We start from the raw sequence: 21,279 nt of genomic DNA, 5'->3' as shown, positions 1-21,279 counted from the left end.
CAGAGAGAGGTTACTCCTTGCCTGTGCAGAATAAGAATGCTGCAACCCATGTGGACAGGTGGAGCACAGGTAAGGGGGCAGTGGAATCAACTGCCTCCTTTCATTTTCCTGCTCTCGGGAAGGATACGTGCAAAGGTGAGCTAAGTGTGTGGGGAGAAGGGCACAGGCACAGACCCAGGAGAATGTGCATTTTCTTCTCCAGCCAGCTGCACTGCTTATATGGAGGGAGCTGTGGGGGCAAAGTGACTGCTTCCAGTGGGCCAGTGAGAGTGGCGGTGGGAGAGAGTGACGTTGCTAGAACCACCATTTAGATTTGTCTTTCAGCCATCTCCCTAGTGTCTGCAACTTAGGAAGTCACTGCTCAGGGAGAGATGGAAACTTTACTCTCCCAATCAAAAAAGAAATCCATCAAAGTATAACTCCCACCCTTTTCCTCTGAGTCTAACTCTGGCAGGTTTTCCATCACATGAGACAAATTGTAACAACTTCAGAGAGGGAGTTTTGGTAGGGGGTGTGTGGGGGGGGGAGGGGGGGAGATGGTATTTTGTTGAGGCATAAATGTCCTTGTTTCTCTTCCACACACAGACATGAGCTACACGTCCATCATGATACTGTACCAGATTTAGGCAATGTTTACCACTATTTCTGATCATGCAGAAAATTTGCACCTGCTTTTGGTTGGTACCGTTTAGTCAGTGAAAAATTCTGGCAAGCTCAAGATCATGCATGAGAGAAAGAATCTGAAGGCTCGTTCCATTCCTGAAACCATTTCTCTTCTAGAACTAATTCTTGACTACAGTTTGCTGTTTACCCAGTATTTTCATCTGTGCTCCCCTGAAGTATGGAGCCCTGGCATTTCCCGCCGGCTTGCAGCTTTCAGTCGGTATCAAAAATGCACAAAGCCACGGAGCGGGTATGGAAATCCCACGGGCGCAACTGATATGTGGAGTAAAGAGCTCCAGAATAGGCCTCTCAATTTCTAGGTCCCTTTTGTGGCTGCCAATAGTTCAGCTGGTAGTGAGTGCCACGTAATTGCAATACAGTATTCCCTTTTACTCACCCTGCTCTATGATCGGTTGCCTCTTGACAGCTGTCCAGCCGGCAGCATGTCTGACTCTTCACTGTGCAAAGCATGATTTGTGCAAAGCTTTGAGGAAGCTTTAATGAAACCTGCAGTTCATAAAGTGCACAACTGTAGTAAAATACATGGTTTAGTTTTTATTTTCTCCAGCATGAGTAGATTAGTTTATATGAATAAATGGGGACCACTTTCACCAAAAGAAAGAGGGGAGGAGGGATAGCTCAGTGGTTTGAGCATTGGCCTGCTAAACCCAAGGTTGTGAGTTCAATCCTTAAGGGAGCCATTAAGGGATCTGGGGCAAAAATTGGGGATTGGGCAGGGGGTGGGACTGGATGAGGTCCCTTCCAACCCTTATATTCTATGAAGAAGCACTGGACTCTGTGACATGATGTACCTCAAAATAGCACCCTGTAACCCCCATATTCATTATACATAAATGGCTGTGATATTTCATAAAAAGCATGCCATGTAAGGTATCGTATGAGAAGTCATGATCTACTGAAACTCATTGGTCTGCCCCATTATGCATATCATTAATGTGTATGCAGTTATGAGTTTTTGCTGTATGGTTGGTACTGAAACACGTTGTAAGTTCGAGAATCTCTACTGCCAGGTGGGTGTTAATCAGCCACTAATCAACTTTATGGCTCAGTTGCACAAGCCTGCACAATGGGGGTTTACTCGTTCATGGCTGATCTGGGATATGTCTGGGCAAGTGTCTTCTAGGCACATGAACAGGGGTCGGCACCACCATGTTGCACGATGGACCCTTGACAAAATCACTGGACTTAGTGACAGACATTGGAGAGTGGTTATGTCATTCAGTCATTCAACCCGCAAAATAGCACACAATTTTCCACACTGAAAAACCCCAGTAACCTAGCTAGCTAGCTAATAATAACAATAATAATCATAAATTCAACTCACTTTAGCGGTTTTGAATGTACCTCACCACCACAGCTACACTGAAGTCCTTTGTGCGGGGGGGTGGGGGGGGTTGAAAGTGGGGGGGGCGCAGGCTCTGGGAGGGAGTTTGGATCTAGGACCAGGAGGAGGCTCCCTGCCCTCAGCAATTTATAGTCTAATAACCAGATTCCAGTATTGTCTAACCAAGTGCTTAAAACACCAAATATTACAAGGCTTGTGATAAAACCATGAGAGTTGGCAACTCAGATTTTGATACCCTTCCCCAAGCTGAACAGACACTTACTCCACTAGACAAAGTGCCTGCCCCCATACATGCTTTCAACCTCCCTTCTCCAAAACAGACAGGGGCAGGGGGTTGGGGTGCGGGGGAGGGGGCGTGGTGCTGGATGGGGTGGGGGGAGCACTCACCTCCAGCAGCTCCCCACAAGCAGCAACCCGTGCCGTGCCTGCTTTTGCTGGCGGAGGCTTGGCCAGGCAACTCTGTGAAGGTCATGAACACTGCCTCCATCTGCAGGTGCCGCCTCCCGCAGCTCCCATTGGCCACAGTTCCCGGCGGCCTAGCCAATGGGCTGGGAGCTATGGAGTCAGCACTTGGGGAGCGGGGACAGAGACAGCGTGCAGAGCCGTCCGGCTGTGCCTCTGCCACTCCCACCAGTTACAGCAGCAGGGACGGGGTCAGGCAGCTTCTTGAGCTGCCAGAGATGAGCACCCCCCATGCGGCACCCCAAGCCTCCCCAAGCCCCCACCCCGAGTTTCCTCCCGGACTCAAACTCCCTCCCAGAACCCGGCTGTGCCATGCAGCCTCTCCCACCCCAGCTCCCTCCTGCCCTGAGCCCACAGACCTAAACATTTTTATGGTGGACACCTGTCTCAGTGTACAGACACATTGCCGACCCATGCACATGGACTGAGAATATAAACTGAGGGACAGTGGCATTGTGTCTTGGTCTTGCTCCCCCCCCAACTCTGGAATCAACAGGAACACTGAGAACACAACAACTTCACCTACGGAGACTGGTCTAGGTGAAAGAAGGAAACCTGTGTATTATGAACTGTAACATCCAGAGGCGTGAGGAAAATTGCTGCTGTAAATACTGCCTGGTGTAATAAGGTTTAAGATTTAGATTGTGCATTTATCTTCTACTTTCTTTGGTAACGATCTCCAACCTTTTTATGCCTATCACTTATAATCACTTAAAATCTATCTTTCTGTAGCTAATAAATCTGTTTTATACATTACCTAAAACCATGTATTTTGCTTGAAGAGCTTGGGAAACCTCAGCTTACAAAGGTTTACAAATGTTTTTGCATATCCTCTCCACATCGAGGAAGGCACGGACCACAAAATAAATACAAAATACACCGGTCAGGCTTTTGAGCAGGGCAGGACGGTACAGCTGTGATGTGCAAAGCTGGGGGGTAATTGGCTGGTGCCTTTCTCTGTGTGATTTGTGAGTGGCTTTGGGGTATTCATGCAATCTAGCTGGGTGTGGGGCTCCACATGCTTTTGTGCTGAGTAACAGCGTATGGAGGTGTCTGCTGGTTGTCACTAGCAAAGCATTGTGAGAGACAGCCCAGGCTGGAGAGTTAAGGGGGCACAGTGATACCCTATTTCCAGGTTGCACCCCAGGGATCCCGTCACAGACTCTCCCAGCCCCTAAACCCCAAAATGGAAAGCTGTTCCTGTACAACGATGAAAGGCAAAAGGTTAGAAAAGATGACTGGAGTTATGATCAATACAAATGGATCCACAAAGAAGGTATCTTTCGCCAAAGGCGGATCCTCTGGTAAGGAAGACATGTTTTTGAAGAGTGATTGATACAGATGAAGTTATGTTTCACCGATATGGATATTAAGTTCCTGATGAATGTGTGGACAAGCTGATTGTTCATTCTTTGGGACAAGATGAAATACCTGAGCTATGTGTGTCCCGTGGAAATATGAGAAAATATCCCTTGAGAGCTCATATTCATACGCTGCCATCCGTATTCTCAGAAGCCATGGAGTGGAAACATTTAGGCCTGTCTAAAATGTACCAGTGAAAAACTGCATAATCTGATGCTTCACCTGCCCATAAGAGAGTGACACTAGGCAGCTAAAAAATAAACTAATGTATGTGTAACCCTTCTGCCATGTGCAGTCAGCAGCAACCAGGCCAATTCAATATCTAGAGGTTCCCTTTCAACAACAGAACACAGAACAGGCTCAAGCCCCCATCCAGTAACTGGGAAAATTACACACTATCTCTGGGCACCTCTTAGAGGCAATCCTTCCCCAGAGTCTCAGTGTAGAAAAGAAACTTTTACTGAAAGGAGGGAAGTCACTTGACATTAATCAGGGAAAATGCTGCAAACAGGATTCATACTCATGAAATTGTGAGCAGGACGCTGACCCCAGAGTCCATGGAGCAGAGTCTTCTGCCTCAGGTTCTTGAGTTCTACAACCAAAAGTTCCTTTACCATGCCCCGCACTACTCCCTCACCACACCCTACTCACAGTGGTTGTCCTTGGTCAGTGAGGACCCAGAGTGAAGAAGTGCATCTGTGTGAGGTCACCTCCCACCTGGGGGTGTGGGGAGAAGGCACCTTGCTTGCGCTGCCCTCTGAGCACTTGCTCTGGCTGGCCGCCCCGCCAGTTGCCGTTCCACTCCACTGGCCACTCTACCAGCTGCTGCATTGCACACTGTCACCTTCTGCTGCCACTTGCTTCTCTACTGTGACCTCTCCAAGTCAGCCTCTTGAAGTTCCCCCCACCCCCAGCTATTAGTGACTTTCAGCTCTCAGTGATTATCAGCTCTTGAGGGGGGGAACTTCACTGCTGAAGCATGCTGGGCAGAAATGCTGTCCCACAACCAGTGATTTCAGCTTTAGTGAGCACTTAAAAAAATGGAGCCCTACTTAGCTCTATCTTTGAACTGTGGGGAGAGGCAGGTTAAACCATGCCTGGGACTCAGAGAGAGAGCCAACACCTTCTGGCAGGGACACCTGTCCCCACCCCCTCTTATTTTCACAGGGGTCCAGCCTTCAAGCCTCTGGTTTAGCAAGTTCATTTCAGTTGAGGGTGCCCCCCTCAATCCAGACAGGCTAAGCAAAGATGCTGACTTTTACTTCCCCCACACCCGGGTGCTCCACCTTCTCTCTGCACTGAGGGCCCATCTCCTAGGGCCCTGCCTTCACTCCACCTGTTCCCATCCCCACAAGGCCCCCACTGGCTGCTCACTGGTCTCCACCCTCTCCCAAGCTGCCGATGGCAGTGCCACCTATCAGCTGTTTGGCATTGCCCCCAATTAGCTGCTGGGAGGGGGGAGCTTGAGCTTAGCTTGCCCCCTGTCCCCGGCTGCTGAGCCTGGGCAGGAAACGGGCCGCTGCTGCCTCCCAGCCAGGCTCTCTCAGGCAGAAGTGGCTCCATCCTCGTTCCCACCCAGCTTGCAGGGAGAGTGGCCAAATGTGTGGTGGGGAGGCGCTGTGAGAGAAGGAAACAGAGTAAACTCCCTTCCCCTCAGGTAATGTCAGGCAGGAAGAGAGCTGTGACCCGAGGCTGCATGCAGGGTGGGGCGGGGGGTGGCACTGTGCAGGGGAGACACATGGGGTGGTCACATGTCCTCCTCCCCTTTAGATTGTGCCCCGCCCCGTCTAGGGAGGCACTAGCTGTCTATGCAGCCAGGGGACCTATCTCAGGCTTCTGCTCCGCAGGCATTACATTTCTGTGTGGAGTATTTCCAGGCTGCAAAGCTCCCTGCCTTCCCTGTGTTATTCCCAGCTCAGACAGTCTGCCCCAGGGCACCTGCTTGCTGTCTCTTCAGAGACTGAAAACAGTGTCTCTTCAGAGACTGAAAGCAGTGACTGTCAGCAGTTACATGTCACCACACAGTTCCTGCTATACAACCCTATTTTAGTCTTCACGTAAAAGAACTCCAGAGAAAACATACTGAAAACAATGAACGAGCCTTCATGCATGCTCATAAGCTTACCAGAGTACACCTGAACCCTTGTGGAGGGGAAGGCAAGACCCAAAGATCAAGCTCAGAGGCCAGTAGAGCTGCAAGAGCAAAGATATAGATGTACCTGCATTCCCACTTCTAAGGCTGGATGGGCTGGGACATCAGTGAAAGGGCTGAACATGGGGGAATGAGTGATTCCTGCTGAGGCAAACAACTCGCCCAGTCTGGGACACTTGGCCTCTCCCCCTCCCAGAGCTCAAGAACCATTGAAATTCCCAGGCTGCTCAGGAAAATGGGATTTGCCAGAAAAGTTTTATTTGCATCTTATTTGGGGATAAAAAACACATAATTAATAGTGAGAAAATAATTCAATGAGCCATAAAGACTCCACAGACATCCGAATTTCCAGAAATTTCAGACCTCTCCTCATCTCCACCATGCAGAAACAGGGAGAAAATGCCTCCCAGGGCGGCAATTTCCAGAATAATCCCAGAGTGCAACAATGTGAACTGAGCCCCTGGCTGAAAACAGGAAACCCAGCTGAACCCTTTGGCTCGGTAAAAGTCTCCCTGGGACACAGAGCGCCGGGAAGGAATGGGAGAAGGTCAGAGAATAATGCAATACTGTAATAATAATGTCAAGCTCCCGGTGCCTCCATCTTCCTGAGACACCCAGCACACACGTCAACAGTGGTGCCACTTGGCTCCCTAGGGCATTGGGCAACTGTTTATTATCCCCCCGTTCCTCCGATCGCTACAGATACAGAGAGAGGAGGAGGGGAAATGGCCGGCACTAGTCTATGTGGAGTTTCATGTGGAATATTAAGGAAGTCTTGGTCTTGTACCTTTCCTCACAGACAGAACACTGATAGGGGCACTCTCCCGTGTGCCTTCTCCGATGGACATTGAAACCAGATTTTTGTCTGAAGCTTTTCCCACAGTCGGGGCAGATATAGGGTCTCTCTCCTGTGTGGATTCTCCGATGGTCAGTAAGGTGATGACTCTGAGTGAAGCTTTGTCCACAGTCGGGACAGCTATAGGGTTTTTCTCCCGTGTGGACTCTCAGGTGTATAATCAGGTCTGAGGTACAAGCAAAGCTTTCTCCACACTCTGGGCATCCATAGGGTCTCTCGCCCGTGTGAATCCTTTGATGTCGAGTTACATGTGCACTCTGAGTGAAGGTTTGTCCACAGTCAGGGCATTTATGGCATTTCTCTCCTGTGTGGATTCTCTGATGTACAATAAGGCCTGATCTCTGACTGAAGCATTTCCCACAGTCAGGGCACTTATGGGGTCTCTCTCCTGTGTGGGTTCGCTGATGTCTAATAAGGTTTGATTGGTCATTGAATTGTTTCCCACACTCAGGGCAGTTATAGGGGGTCTCTCCCGTGTGAGATCTCTGATGTCTAATAAGGTGTGATCCAGAACTGAAGCATTTCCTGCACTCAGCACATTCAAACCGCTTCTCCTTAGTGCAGGTTCTCGCCTGGATCGTGGCCACAGTGTGATCTTCCAAACGTCCCCCTCGGTGAGTGGATTCATCCAATGTCTTCCCTGGGGGGTTTCCCTGCTGCTTCTCTGGCCTGCACTGAGTTTCTCTGGCCTGCCCAGGACTCTGTGAATCATCCCCTTCACACTTTCCAGGCAATGTGCCCTTTGGTTCCATTCGCTCAGGACCTGTGGGACAAGGATTCTCTTCATTGCTCTCACTCACAGTCTCATTGCCTGCTGGGACAGAGAGAGAATCCGGACAGGAGTCAGTCCCTGTGCTGGGGGAACGTGAGGTCAGAAAAGGAGAACAGGAAAGTGGGGAAACAAACCAAAATAATTGCTGGGAACAATGACAAATCAGGAGTTGAATCCCGCCCCCTCCCACCCAAAACCTTTCCATGAAGAAAGAGAGAAGGGGAAAATCAGCTACCTACATGCACTGTATTTGATGTTTTCAAAATGTTGCACATGTCTGTTCCATTTCATGTCTATTCCAATTTATGGGTGTGAATGCTGAATGCACTGTAATTGGAGAGTTTCTGTAGTGGTACCCACTGGGGTGGCACATGCGCCATACATGCCCTCATGCATCCAGGTGAGGACATGAAGGACAGAGCTCCCCCTGCACCATCTCAGTTCATTTGCACCATAGAATCATAGAATATCAGGGTTGGAAGGGACCTCAGGAGGTCATCTAGTCCAACCCTCTGCTCAAAGCAGGACCAATCCCTAATTTTTGCTCCAGATCCCTAAATGGCCTCCTCAAGGACTGAACTCACAACCCTGGGTTTAGCAGGCCAATGCTCAAACCACTGAGCTATCCCTCCCACCAGGATCCTGTCCTAATGGACTCTGAAGGAGAAGGGAGCAGGGCCGGTGCTGGAATAGATATGTGCAAGATGCCCTGGAAAACAACCAGTACAGGTATGTATTTTTTTTCTTTGAGTGATTCTGTATGCCTAGTCCACTTCAGGTGACTCCCAAACAGTGTTCTATGGAGAAGGGTTTGAAGTCTAGCTGTTCTGTAATTGCTTTTCAGAATTTCCAAAGCTAGCACAGTCTCTGGAAGTGGCTGAAGGGGCACCGTGCTTGGGAACAGTGTGAATTGAAGACCAGGTTGCTGTCCTGCAGTTATCTGGGATGGAAATATCCTGTAGGAAAGCTGCCGAGGCTCTCACACAAGATGCTGTCAGCTTGGAAGGAGGTTTTAACTTTGCAAGATCATAACTTGTAGTGAATGAGAGGTGATCCTCCCAGAAATTCACCGTATGGGAACCTCCTGTCCTCTCATTCTCTCCATACAGGAAACAAAGAATTGTGGCAAAGACTGAAACTGTTTTGTCCTGTCCAGATAAAATGCAAGGGCCAGCAGACATCCAGCAAATGTTTCTCCTCAACCTTACGTGAACATGGTTTGGGGGAAAAGGGAGGGAAAAAGATGGTTTGATTGAGATGGAAATCGGTAACCGCCTTTGATGAAGAACTGTGGATGAAGCCTTAAAGCAACTTTATTCTTATAAAAAGAGTACACCAAGGGGTGGGGGGAGTGATATGAAATTCATGCTTGTGGTTTCCAAACCCTTCTAGTAGAAGTAACTGCCACTGGAAAGGTGATCTTAGCTGATAAATCAGGCAGGCCACTGGTCTGGTATTGAACCAGATAGCCCTGCTTTTCTAGAGCACTTCCCCATCCAGTACTCAGACAAAACTGGTTTTGTCCCGTATCAGACAGGAGATGCCATACTGAAGAGCGCATCGCTCTACCCCTGACAGTGTGTCCTTGCATGCTGGTGAGTGTGGGGTGGCGTGTTCTTAAAAATTCCACCCCCCACGTGCAGTGAGCTCACACACACCATGCATGAGAAGTCACACTGGTGGGGTGGGGTCATGTCAGCAAGAACAGGCTCATGACATTCTGGGAAGTACCAGAATGTCCTGTTTTCCGGGACTGCATGAGTGGCCACCCATGATTTTGTGGGTGTTGGTCCTGCTTTGAGCAGGGGGTTGGACTTGATGACCTCCTGAGGTCTCTTCCAACCCTGATATTCTATGATTCTATGATTCTAAGTACTGAAGAGGACAAAAGCCATAGGCTCAAAGGGAGATCCTGGGGAGGAGACAATGCTAATCTCTAATCTCAGGGTTGTTGGCACCGTAACTTGAGAAAAAAGACTAGTTATTTCTTTCACAAATCTTATTGGCAGAGTGTGTCTTCTCTGCACAATTAGCCTGAGTTATAAGGTGAGTCTTACCCCTTACTCAACTCCCGCCCACACAAAACTCTCTTAAAAAACAGTCTGGAGAAGCCAGCCCAGAGGTTGGAGGGATGCTGCATAGGCTCTAGTACAGCTATTGCATGCACTCATATGACACGGGGTTTATCGGCAACATCATTGAGATCTATGTCTAGATCTACCGTTGTGGTATCTCCACTGAATGCTCTATTTTGTCACCAAAAAATGTAATGGAGAGAATCCAGATCTCCCTCTCTAGAACAAGATATAGGGTTCTTCTTCTGAATCTGATAATGAATATGGGCAGTCGGTGGCCATCGGTGGTGTGATACTAGGAGGACTCACCAGAGTACAGCCTCTGGATCTGTGCCTCTTGGCGGTAGGTTTTAATGTTGGTACTGATGGCTTGAGTCATATAGGAACAATCTGTGTAGAAGAAACCGGTACTGGAGGCTTTGAAGAGGCCGAGAATGCCATGGCTGATGGTATTGGTCCTACACATGTTCTAGCCAGTGATGAGGGCATCTCCAACTGTAATAAAGGCTGTCCCTATGAGTAGTCAGAGTTGGACCTTGTTGCACCAAAGGGGAATCCTGCACCCACAGACAGAGCAAATCTCATGACATTGCATGAGCATCAGGTGTCGTGGGTCACAATAATGTTTCTGGCAGTACTGAAGTTGATGCCTTTATCACATTGTCAGAGCCATTCTCAAGGAAACATGCTCTGGTCCTGGAGTCAATGGCTGGATTTCCTGCTCTGATTGACTGTCAGCACTGGGCAACAGCTAATCTCTACCTGCTCTCTAACCTTGTTACCTGAGAGTTCTCATGGGGACTCTGCTGAGGCTTTTCAGCTCCCAGGGTCCAGTTCTGAAGAAGAAAAGGTCTTTGATTTATAAGTGAAGTCTTGCTGTGAGACTGACTTACAGCTCTTACAGGATATGGTGAGATAAGGGGAACAAAGATCCATAGGAAAACTCCTGGCCTAGGACAAAGTACTGGACTCCAGATGACTGAGGTCTGAGAAGAGATGTACAGCACACTCCACCTTATGTCCCTATATTTTTGTGTTCTTTTCTTGAAGGATCTACAAATAGAGCATTTGTCTCTAATGTGCCCCTCACTGAGTGTGAGGGTTGTTCAGTGGATTAGACACCCTGCAAGTGAGACAGTGCTGAATTCTAGGAGAGTTTGACATAACCAAGCCCCTAGGTACCAGGTAATAGAGCCGCAGAGAAAAACAAGAAAAAACAACTTTATAAAATAAGAAAGAACCAAATCTCTAGTGGGAAAAACATGGGTGCACAATAAGTTACTAGAACTATTTACAGAAAAAAGTCTCCTCGGAAGAAAGAAGGAAACCCGTGAACAACAGCCGATGGAGAGCTCTGACCACCAGCCACTGCAGGTGAGAAGGAGCTGTCTGGGTGCTGGGTGTCTCCACCTTTTATTCCTTTGCCTGGATACATGAAGACATGCATGGCAAACTGACAGGAACCACCAGGGAAAACTCTCTGGCTATAGGTCACTCAGCTCTCACACACCTGGAAGGAGAACAGCCAATTTTGCCTCCACATCCCATCTGAACACTCAGGGGGCAGGGAGCTACTGTCAGGAGTCTGTCAGAGTGAGTGGAAAGCCATGAATTACGTCTGCCAGCAGGACACGACACATGCCAGGCACAGTCCTGACCTGGGGGCATTGAGTTAGAATCGGAGGAGCTCAGAGGGCCTGCGTGGGAATCCCAGCACTGTAAGTCAATGACGGACGGTTTCCACATGCGTTTAACCAATTTCTCACCTCTGGGGATGTTTCTCAGGATCTCTCTAACCTGGGACCCCTGGACATTGGACACCCATGGCTCTTCCCCTCGGTCCAGCTGGGAGATCATGCTGGGCTTGGGAATTGGAAAACCTGCCCCGGGAAAAGAAATGAAGTGAGAGCTGAGTTTTACCGTTGTTCTCAGACAGCTATTTCCAGTGTGCTGGGTGGATGGGTGCCCTTGTATAAACCAAAGGGATGGGAAGTGTTCCTGGAGAGCCTTTGGGGAGGGCAGAAAGGGATTCTGGGATCTCCACTCACTGGGGGATTTTATGACTCTGGTACAGCATCACTGTGCAAACTCTTTACACCTTCCTAACCCTACTCAGCCTGGGACTATGGGACTGATTCCCTTGAAATCTAAGGGATCAGGGAAGAACCCTGGGGAGAAGCCGACCTGGGCACATCAAAGATGCCCAGTTTCTAACACCAAGGGGACAGGAATCCTTACCCAGCGAGGTCACATTCCTGTAATTCTCCTGCATGACGTCCCTGTAGAGGGCTCTCTGACCCGAGTCCAGCAAGGCCCATTCCCCCTGGGTGAAATATACAGCCACTTCCTCAAAGGTCACTGGCATCTGTATCAATAACAAGCATCCCCCACTTACAACCTGCTGTCCCAGCCACAGCCCACCCCGCCCCAGCTCAGTTGCAGAAAGAGCTGGGAACATTCACAGAGAGCAGGAACAGTCCTTGGGGATGATGGGGAGGGGGCTAATTTCTGAAAGATTAGCTTAAAAACATGCTGTTACAGTGGTGAAACCATGACTCCAGTAATTTTATCGTGGGTATCACAGTATTTATCTGTGAATTGACATGTGTGGTCTCAGCATTCCTGGCAGTGAAATCGCACATGTTCAACATGGCTGGCCTCTGCCATTGCTTTTGTGATAGTGGAGAGCCTGATGCCAAGATGCCCTTACTCAAGATGTCTTCCATTTCCCCACCATTTGACGTGTGGAAGAGAGGCTTCCCCTAGCAAAGGTGGCCACCAGCTACCATTGTTTTCACGGAGGCTGAAGCCAGGCTCTCCTGGGGGGACGTGGCTGGGGCTCTGGAGTTGGCAGACTGAGTACAGAGCTAGAGGCGGGAAGAGGAAGAAACAAGTGGACGGCGTGTGTGTGTGGGGTGAGCTGGCAGACTGGGAAGGTCACAGGGGACGTGTGTGTGGCGGGGCGGGATGCAGAGGAGGGCATATATTTGGGGTGGCAAACTGAGGAGGGATGAGGGGGACAACAGGGAGTCAGTTGGCAGGGGAAGGAGGATTTGTGAAAAATAGAAAGAAAAGGGATGTGTGTGGGGAGGAGCTTAACCAGGAAGAGTGCAGGGTCACTGGGGTGGGGGCAGGCTGGGGGGGTGCAGATGGATGCGTGTTGGGGTACGTGTGACCAAGTGGAAATTTTCTTTAATATTTTCTGTGATTCCTACGTGCATGTCTCAGTTTTCCTCTCTACCTTGCATAGCTACCCAGTGGGTGCAGGAGGGTTAACACCTCTTCTGGAGCAGCACAGAAGACATGCAGGGGGCCGGGAGTGTGGGGGGTGTGGTCATCTTGCTGTCTGGGGTGGAATGACTGGGCCATTAAAGGGCTTGCTGGAAACCAACCCCCAGATCAATGGAGAATCTGAAAAGACAGCGGGAGCCCCAGTGGCTGGGACACACCCCTGGCAACCAACGACCCAGAGGAAGGAGACTCCCCCCAACCTCCCCCATGGCTGGACTGGGAAGATGAGCTGAGGCCCCAACTGGAAAACAAAGGGGAAAGGTGCCAGGTGGCAGGGTTAGGTGCTGCCTTCTGGAGAGACATGGAGCTCTCACTTTGGACTGACAGAATCTGTCTACACAGCAAAGAGAAACCCGCTGCTGGCCTGTCCCAGCTGACTTGGGCTCATGAGGCGCTGGCTGAGGGGCTGTTTCATTGCTGTGTAGACTTCCAGGATTGGGCTGGAGCCCCAGCTCTGGGACCCTCCCACCTCACAGGGTCCTACAGCCTGGGCTCCAGCCCAGATGTCTACACAGCAATGGAACAGCGCCACAGCCTAAGCCTCATAGCCCGAGTCAGCTGGCACAGGCCAGCTGCGGGTGTCTAGTTGCTATGTAGACACATCCAAAGAGACAGAGCCGGTAATGGAATCCATCACAGCTTGGCTGGCTGATTGCACTGGCCTGGCCAGGACGGGCTATGGCTAAACCTTAACCATAGCTTCTCTCTGCTAATCTCAGGGCTTCCCCATGCTGGGTCCCGGCTCAGTAGTAAACCCTGCTCTGTTTGGAAAGGGCTGCCAGATGTCACTGCAAATCCTGGCTGAGATAAACTGGTCCTTGCAGAGCAGACAGGTCTCTGCCCAGGACCCTGGCTCAGCGGGACTCGCTGGGCAGAGCTCACGGCATGAAGCAGCAAGGCTGGAGCCCAGACCCTCGTTCTTGGTGGCGGTGAGGCCGTTATAGAAGAGTGGGACCACTTGGGGGTCTGGCCAACTGAAGGGGATCCTCCAAGGAGCTTTTTAAAAGCTGGGGGGGTAGCATGGATCTTGTGGATCTGCGACAGCCACTAGGAGGCAGACCAAGTTGCGTGCAGGGCAGTGAAGGCAGAAGGTAGGCCAAAGATTGGACAGGAAGCGTGAGTGTGGGCAGGAGGCAGATGAAGGAGGTCACAGGGGATGTGTTTGGGAAGGGGTGGGAGCAGACTGAGGGCTGGACAGGAGGATGCATGGGGGGTAAGTGGGAGGTGGGGAGGCAGACTGACCCTTAAGGGCACACAGGGATTCATGTGTTGTGGGGAACTGGCAGGAGGTAGCTGGAAGAGGCCCCAGGAGGAGGGGAGGATAAGCAGCAGTGGATGGGATACGGGAGGCAGAATGAAGAGGATGCAGGGGGGTTACTTGTGGCAGGGAGGTGGGTAACCAGCTGAGGAAGGTGCTGCAGGTGTGGAGGTCCAGGGAATAGGCAGCAGACTTGTTACCCCAAAATAGGTTTTGGGTGCCCCTAGGTAATGACCTGCCTGTTGCTCCCTTAATCTGTCCTCCCCAAGGTATAAATTCCCAGGGTTGTTAAGGCAAATACTAAAGGACACAATATAACCTTCAGATAAAGTAATTGACACAGGCAGTATTCTTTCCTAAACAACAGTGTCCTTTTATTAAAGTAACAATGCCTCCTACAATCTAATCTAGAAATAGGAATCAAACAAATCCCTTACTGCAAATTACAAAGCATTGAAACTGCAACAGCATACAGTTTAAATGATTCTAAGGAAAGCACTTTGCTAGAAATGGCCAGTTTGTAACAAATTGCTGACAGCATTTCTTAAATTGCTTTCAAGTTTGCATAGTTAGCTTGCAATCGGTAACACAAATGTATGCATTCTTATAAACTCAAAAACACAAATCCTATATACTATCCTACACTATGTCTATTCTCTACTATAATTAAAAGAATAGCAGGCTTACTTTATAAGTCCATTGGTATCCCTTTAAATCGCTCTTATAAATGCTTTGGTATTTTTCTTTAATCGCTATTGCTTTTCAGTTCCTGGTCAGTCAATTTTGCTCCGCTCTGTTTTTCTTTCTCTCTCTCTGAAGCACCTTTTTTAATATGTTTCCAGTAGCTCTTCTCCGGCTTCCCTGCCTGTCCCACTTTTCCTGATCGACTCTCTCTTTTTTTCTAATCCAAACCCTTCTGCATGCTGGCTCTCATCTAGTATACCTTTCTAGTCTTGGAAGCAATTACTTCATTTGCAGATGCTCAGTATTCACCACTACCTCAGAGCTAAAAGAAAGAGGAGTACTTGTGGCACCTTAGAGACTAAAATTTATTTGGGCACAAGCTTTCATGGGCTAAAACCCACTTCATCAGATGCATGCAGTAGAAAATACTGTAGGAAGATATATATGTTCAGAGAACAAGAAAAGATGGGGGTTGCCATACCAACTCTAACAAGACTAATCAATTAAGGTGGGCTATTATCAGCAGGAGAAAAAAAAACTTTTGTAGTGATAATCAAGATGGCCCATTTCAAACAGTTGACAAGAAGGTGTCAATAACAGTAGGTGAAAAATTAGCATGGGGAAATAGTTTTTAGTTTGTGTAATGACCCATCCACTCCCAGTCTTTATTCAAGCCTAATTTAATGGTATCCAGTTCGCAAATTAATTCCAGTGCTGCAGTTTCTCATTGGAGTCTGGTTTTGACGTTTTTTTGTTGAAGAATTGCGACTTTTAGGTCTGCAATTGAGTGTCCAGGGAGACTGAAGTGTTCTCCTACTGGTTTTTGAATGTTATAATTCTTGACGTCTGATTTGTGTCCATTTATTCTTTTGTGTAGAGACTGTCCGGTCTGGCCAATGTACATGGCCCCTCTGCCATGACCAGTAAATGGTCTCCCCAACTTCTGCATATCCTGCTCCCTCCCCTTTCCACTGCACAGTCAGGCAAAAGCCCTGCTTCCACAACCCCTTGACAATCCCCTACCTGAGCTGGCTTCACGGAATCCATTTCCCGTCCCTTGGGAAAAGGTGACAATCTGGAGTGAATCTGGAGCGAAACCTGGTTGTTACTCTGCAGCCTGTCAGGGTGAAAAGGGCATTGAAGAGGTTTCAGAATGGGCTTCAGTTCACTCCCTGATTCCACTGCCCAGGCCCTACACACTTGGGGCTGTCTACACTGGCAAGTTACTGCGCTGAAACTTTCTCGCTCAAGGGTGTGACAAATCACCCCCGAGCGCAGCAAGTTTCAGCGCAGTAACTTGCCAGTGTAGACAGGCTCCTAGTGCTGGAAGCTACGCCCCTCGTGGAGGTGGTTTTCCTACAGCGCTGGCGCCGCGACCGCATTATAGCATTAAAACGCTGCCGCTGTCAGTGTAGACAAAGCCAGACACTTAGACTCTTCACGCTGGGAAAACCCTCCCTCTTTTCAATTGCACTGGTGACCGGGATCATCCTGTGAACTTGCTCCCACCATCATTTTCCAGGCATTCCCCTCCTGCCCATCCCCCAGGTGAACGTGCAGATGGCGTCTGTGGCACAAAAGCAGCTTTGTGCACATGGAAACCTCGCAGGGGATTGCCACATTTTGGGGGGCCATGAGTGTCTATTTTGCCTCTGATTTCCTGGTTTCTATGGGAAGCCACTAAACCAACACTCCCGCCCTGCCCCTCAGGGGCAGTCAATAGGTGGACCACGGACCACATCTGGACCCACCAGAAGCTTTTGAATGGATCGCAAAATCTTTCTATTTCCTTATTATTGTCGCTATTGTTATTGCGGTGTGAAAAATGTTTGGGGTCTGGCAGGGTCTGTGGAGAAGAGGGGGCGGGGCAGGGTCTGTGGGAGGCAGTCTCTCTGCATGGGGGCGGGGTCTGTGGGGGAAAGGGGGTGGGGCAGGGTCTGTGGGAGGCGGTCTCCCCCCATGGGGGTGGGATCTGTGGGGGAGTCTCCTCAGGTGGGGGGCAGGGCAGGGTCTGTGGGAGGGAGTCTTTGCCCCACGGGAAGGGCAGGGGGCGGGGTCTGTGGAGAAGAGGGGGCGGGGCAGGGTCTGCGGGAGGCGGTCTCTCCTCATGGGAGGGGCAGGGGCGGGGTCTGTGGGGAAGAGGGGGCGGGGCAGGGTCTGTGTGAGGCAGTCTCTCCTCGTGGGAGGGGCAGGGGGCGGGGTCTGTGGGGGAGAGGGGGCGGGGCAGGGTCTGTGGGAGGCAGTCTCTCCCCATGGGGGCGGGGTCTGTGGGGGAGTCTCCTCAGGCGGTGGGCGGGGCAAGGTCTGTGTGAGGTGGTCTCTCCTCATGGGAGGGGCAGGGGGCGGGGTCTGTGGGGGAGAGGGGGCGGGGCAGGGTCTGTGAGAGGGAGTCTCTCCCTGTGGGCGGGGCAGGGGCGGGCTCTGTGGGGGAGGGGGCGGGGCAGGATCTGTGTGAGGCGGTCTCTCTCCCTGTGGGAGGGGCAGGGGGCGGGCTCTGTGGGGGAGGGGGCAGGGCAGGGTCTGTGTGAGGCGGTCTCTCCTTGTTGGATGGGCAGGGGGCGGGGTCTGTGGGGGAGAGGGGGCGGGGCAGGGTCTGTGGGAGGGGCGGGGTCTGTGGGGGAGAGGGAGCGGGGCAGGGTCTGCGGGAGGCAGTCTCTCCCCATGGGGGGCGGGGTCTGTGGGGGAGTCTCATCAGGCAGGGGGGCGGGGCAGGGTCTGTGGGAGGGAGTCTCTCCCCATGGGGGGCGGGGTCTGTGGGGGAGTCTCATCAGGCGGGGGGGCAGGGCAGGGTCTGTGTGAGGCAGTCTCTCCCTGTGGGAGGGGCAGGGGGCGGGCTCTGTGGGGGAGTGGGGGCGGGGCAGGGTCTGTGGGAGGGAGTCTCTCCCTGTGGGAGGGGCAGGGGGTGGGGTCTGTGGGAGAGGGGGCATGGCAGGGTCTGTGTGAGGCGGTCTCTCCCTGTGGGAGGGGCAGGGGGCGGGCTCTGTGTGGGAGAGGGGGCGTGGCAGGGTCTGTGTGAGGCGGTCTCTCCCTGTGGGAGGGGTGGAAGGCGGGCTCTGTGTGGGAGAGAGGGGGCGGGGCAGGGTCTGCAGGAGGCGGTCTCTCCCCATGGGGGGCGGGGTCTGTGGGGGAGTCTCATCAGGCGGGGGGGCAGGGCAGGGTCTGTGTGAGGCAGTCTCTCCCTGTGGGAGGGGCAGGGGGTGGCTCTGTGGGGGAGTGGGGGCGGGGCAGGGTCTGTGGGAGGGAGTCTCTCCCTGTGGGAGGGGCAGGGGGTGGGGTCTGTGGGAGAGGGGGCATGGCAGGGTCTGTGTGAGGCGGTCTCTCCCTGTGGGAGGGGCAGGGGGCGGGCTCTGTGTGGGAGAGGGGGCCTGGCAGGGTCTGTGTGAGGCGGTCTCTCCCTGTGGGAGGGGTGGAAGGCGGGCTCTGTGTGGGAGAGTGGGGGCGGGGCAGGGTCTGCAGGAGGCGGTCTCTCCCCATGGGGGGCGGGGTCTGTGGGGGAGTCTCCTCAGGAGGGGGCGGGGCAGGGTCTGTGGGAGGCGGTCTCTCCCTGTGGGAGGGGCAGGGGGCGGGGTCTGTGGCGGAATGGGGGCGGGGCAGGGTCTGTGGGAGGGAGTCTCCCTGTGGGAGGGGCAGGGGCGGGGTCTGTGGGAGGGGGGCGGGGCAGGGTCTGTGGGAGGGGCAGGGGGCAGGGTCTGTGGGGGAATGGGGGCGGGGCAGGGTCTGTGGGAGGGAGTCTCCCTGTGGGAGGGGCAGGGGCGGGGTCTGTGGGAGGGGGGCGGGGCAGGGTCTGTGGGAGGGGCAGGGGGCAGGGTCTGTGGGGGTCTGTGGGGGAGAGGGGGCGGGGCAGGGTCTGTGTGAGGCGGTTTCTCCCCATGGGGGCGGGGTCTGTGGGGGAGTCTCATCAGGCGGGGGGGCGGGGCAAGGTCTGTGTGAGGCAGTCTCTCCCTGTGGGAGGGGCAGGGGGCGGGCTCTGTGGGGGAGTGGGGGCGGGGCAGGGTCTGTGGGAGGGAGTCTCTCCCTGTGGGAGGGGCAGGGGCGGGGTCTGTGGGAGGGGGGCGGGGCAGGGTCTGTGGGAGGGGCAGGGGGCAGGGTCTGTGGGGGTCTGTGGGGGAGAGGGGGCGGGGCAGGGTCTGTGTGAGGCGGTCTCTCCCCATGGGGGCGGGGTCTGTGGGGGAGTCTCATCAGGCGGGGGGGGCGGGGCAAGGTCTGTGTGAGGCAGTCTCTCCCTGTGGGAGGGGCAGGGGGCGGGCTCTGTGGGGGAGTGGGGGCGGGGCAGGGTCTGTGGGAGGGAGTCTCTCCCTGTGGGAGGGGCAGGGGTGGGCTCTGTGTGGGAGAGTGGGGGCGGGGCAGGGTCTGCGGGAGGCGGTCTCTCCCCATGGGGGGCGGGGTCTGTGGGGGAGTCTCCTCAGGAGGGGGCGGGGCAGGGTCTGTGGGAGGCGGTCTCTCCCTGTGGGAGGGGCAGGGGGCGGGCTCTGTGGGGGAGTGGGGGCGGGGCAGGGTCTGTGGGAGGGAGTCTCTCCCTGTGGGAGGGGCAGGGGCGGGGTCTGTGGGAGAGGGGGCGTGGCAGGGTCTGTGTGAGGCAGTCTCTCCCTGTGGGAGGGGCAGGGGGCGGGGTCTGTGGGGGAATGGGGGCGGGGCAGGGTCTGTGGGAGGGAGTCTCTCCCTGTGGGAGGGGCAGGGGCGGGGTCTGTGGGAGAGGGGGCGGGGCAGGGTCTGGGGGGGGCAGGGGGCAGGGTCTGTGGGGGTCTGTGGGGGAGAGGGGGCGGGGCAGGGTCTGCAGGAGGCGGTCTCTCCCCATGCGGGCGGGGTCTGTGGGGGAGTCTCATCAGGCGGGGGGGCGGGGCAGGGTCTGTGTGAGGCAGTCTCTCCCTGTGGGAGGGGCAGGGGGCGGGGTCTGTGGGGGAATGGGGGCGGGGCAGGGTCTGTGGGAGGGAGTCTCTCCCTGTGGGAGGGGCAGGGGCGGGGTCTGTGGGAGAGGGGGCGGGGCAGGGTCTGTGGGAGGCGGTCTCGCCCTGTGGGAGGGGCAGGGGGCGGGCTCTGTGGGGGAGTCTCCTCGGGCGGGGGCGCGGGGCGGGGTCTGTGAGGGAGGCTCTCAGGCAGGTGAGTGGGAGGTGGGGGGAAGGGCCGCACTCACCGGTCCGCAACGGCTGCGCGCCGCGCGCCGCCAGGCCGAGCCCCGCCCTCCAGCCCGTTCGCCGCCTGACCCAGGCTTGACAAGCGGAGCGCCGAGCTGCTCGGCCCACCGGCCGACGTCTCTGGCTGCCGCCTGCAGCCCTGAAGGCTCTGTCTCAGCCCACGCTGCGCCCCCTAGTGGTGAACACGCCCGCTGCAGGGCGGGGGGCGCAGACACGAGGCCCCTGGGTGTCTCCCCCGCTCAGCTCCCACCTGCCCGGGGCGGGCTCTGCGGGGGGGGTTCATGGTTCAGGCGGAGGAAATGCAGCCAAAGGGCTTGGAGGGGGGCAGGATCGGGCTCCAGCGGGGCTTCCCCCCCCCGTGCGGGGGCGCAGACAATGGGCAAGGCAGGGGCGCCCCCTCAGTGGGGGAGCAACTTTAACCGGGATCCCTTTTATCCCCCCCGCCCCCGCCCCCGCCCCCGCCCCGCACAGCATGCAACATACAAGTCTGCTGAGTACTTTGCAAAAGAAGGAGGACGTTTCCATGGCAGCTCCGCTCAGCGCTCCCAGGCGCGCCAGCCTCCAGGGATCAAGGTTCATCTTTAATTAAAGATCGTGTCGCGTGATGGGCCCCCCAGGAATACCCCATCCCAAGCTGGCCGCCCTAGCAGAGGCAGAACCAGTGAAGGGACTGAGGGCAGACGTTTAGGGACTCACTACCGGCACGTTTCCCAGTGTGGACTTTTAAAGGGGTTTGGGTTCCCAGGTCGGCGTCCAGTTTTCAGCTGGAACTCCTGGTCAAAAAGTGACCCTGGCAGCTCCGGCCTTTAGTCGGCGACACAGCAGGGCTAAGCCAGGCTCTCTGCCTGCGTTGGGCATTACCCCTCCAGCTCCTACGTGCAGGGACAGCCAGGGGGCTCGGCCTGCTGCCCCTGCCCAAGTGTCGGTTCTGCAGCTCCCCTTGGCTGGGAACAGTGGCCAATGGGTGGTGCCTGTTGACTGGGCACCGTGCAGAGTCACCTGGCCACACATCCGCCTGGGAGCTGGAGGGGTGACATGCGTCTGCTTCCGGGAGTTGCTTGAGGTAAGCACCTCTGGGAGCCTGCACCCCTCACCATCTCCCACGCCCCATCCTCCTGCCCCAGCCCCTAGCCCCCTCCCACACTTCGAACCCCTCAGCCCCAGCCCGGAGCCCCCTCTTCCACCCCAAATCCCTCATCCCCATAC

General features: G+C 54.0%; 2 protein-coding genes across 2 annotated transcripts in view; both read right to left on the bottom strand.

The window, feature by feature from the left end:
- The window catches only part of LOC311528578 (E3 ubiquitin-protein ligase TRIM39-like), a gene marked incomplete at both ends in the record, with an annotated part of 424,825 nt that overhangs the window by 68,368 nt on the left and 335,178 nt on the right, over positions 1-21,279 (bottom strand). The gene's annotated exons all lie outside the window — the stretch shown is intronic.
- On the bottom strand, positions 6,242-20,171 carry LOC311528161 (uncharacterized protein). The gene is made up of 5 exons (XM_084642862.1): positions 20,073-20,171; positions 15,965-16,058; positions 11,947-12,073; positions 11,475-11,588; positions 6,242-7,675 (listed from the first exon to the last, which is right to left on the bottom strand). The coding sequence occupies exons 2-5, from the start codon at positions 15,986-15,988 to the stop codon at positions 6,741-6,743; spliced, it is 1,200 nt and encodes a 399-aa protein (XP_084498988.1). The 5' UTR covers positions 15,989-16,058; positions 20,073-20,171; the 3' UTR covers positions 6,242-6,740.

This window comes from Lepidochelys olivacea (assembly GCF_965140295.1).
Source record: "Lepidochelys olivacea isolate rLepOli2 genome assembly, chromosome: 11".
NCBI classification, from domain to species: domain Eukaryota; kingdom Metazoa; phylum Chordata; order Testudines; family Cheloniidae; genus Lepidochelys; species Lepidochelys olivacea.
This window is presented reverse-complemented; position numbering and strand designations above follow the sequence as displayed.

Bases quoted from the DNA above. Each gene is read 5' to 3' on its own strand.
- LOC311528161 (XM_084642862.1), bottom strand. From the start codon at position 15,988: ATGGATTCCGTGAAGCCAGCTCAG. The intron at 11,589-11,946 runs GTAAGGATTCCT...TTCCCGGGGCAG, and splicing joins CAGGAATGTGACCTCGCTGG to GTTTTCCAATTCCCAAGCCC. The intron at 7,676-11,474 runs GTGAGAAATTGG...TCTCTGTCCCAG, and splicing joins CCTGAGAAACATCCCCAGAG to CAGGCAATGAGACTGTGAGT.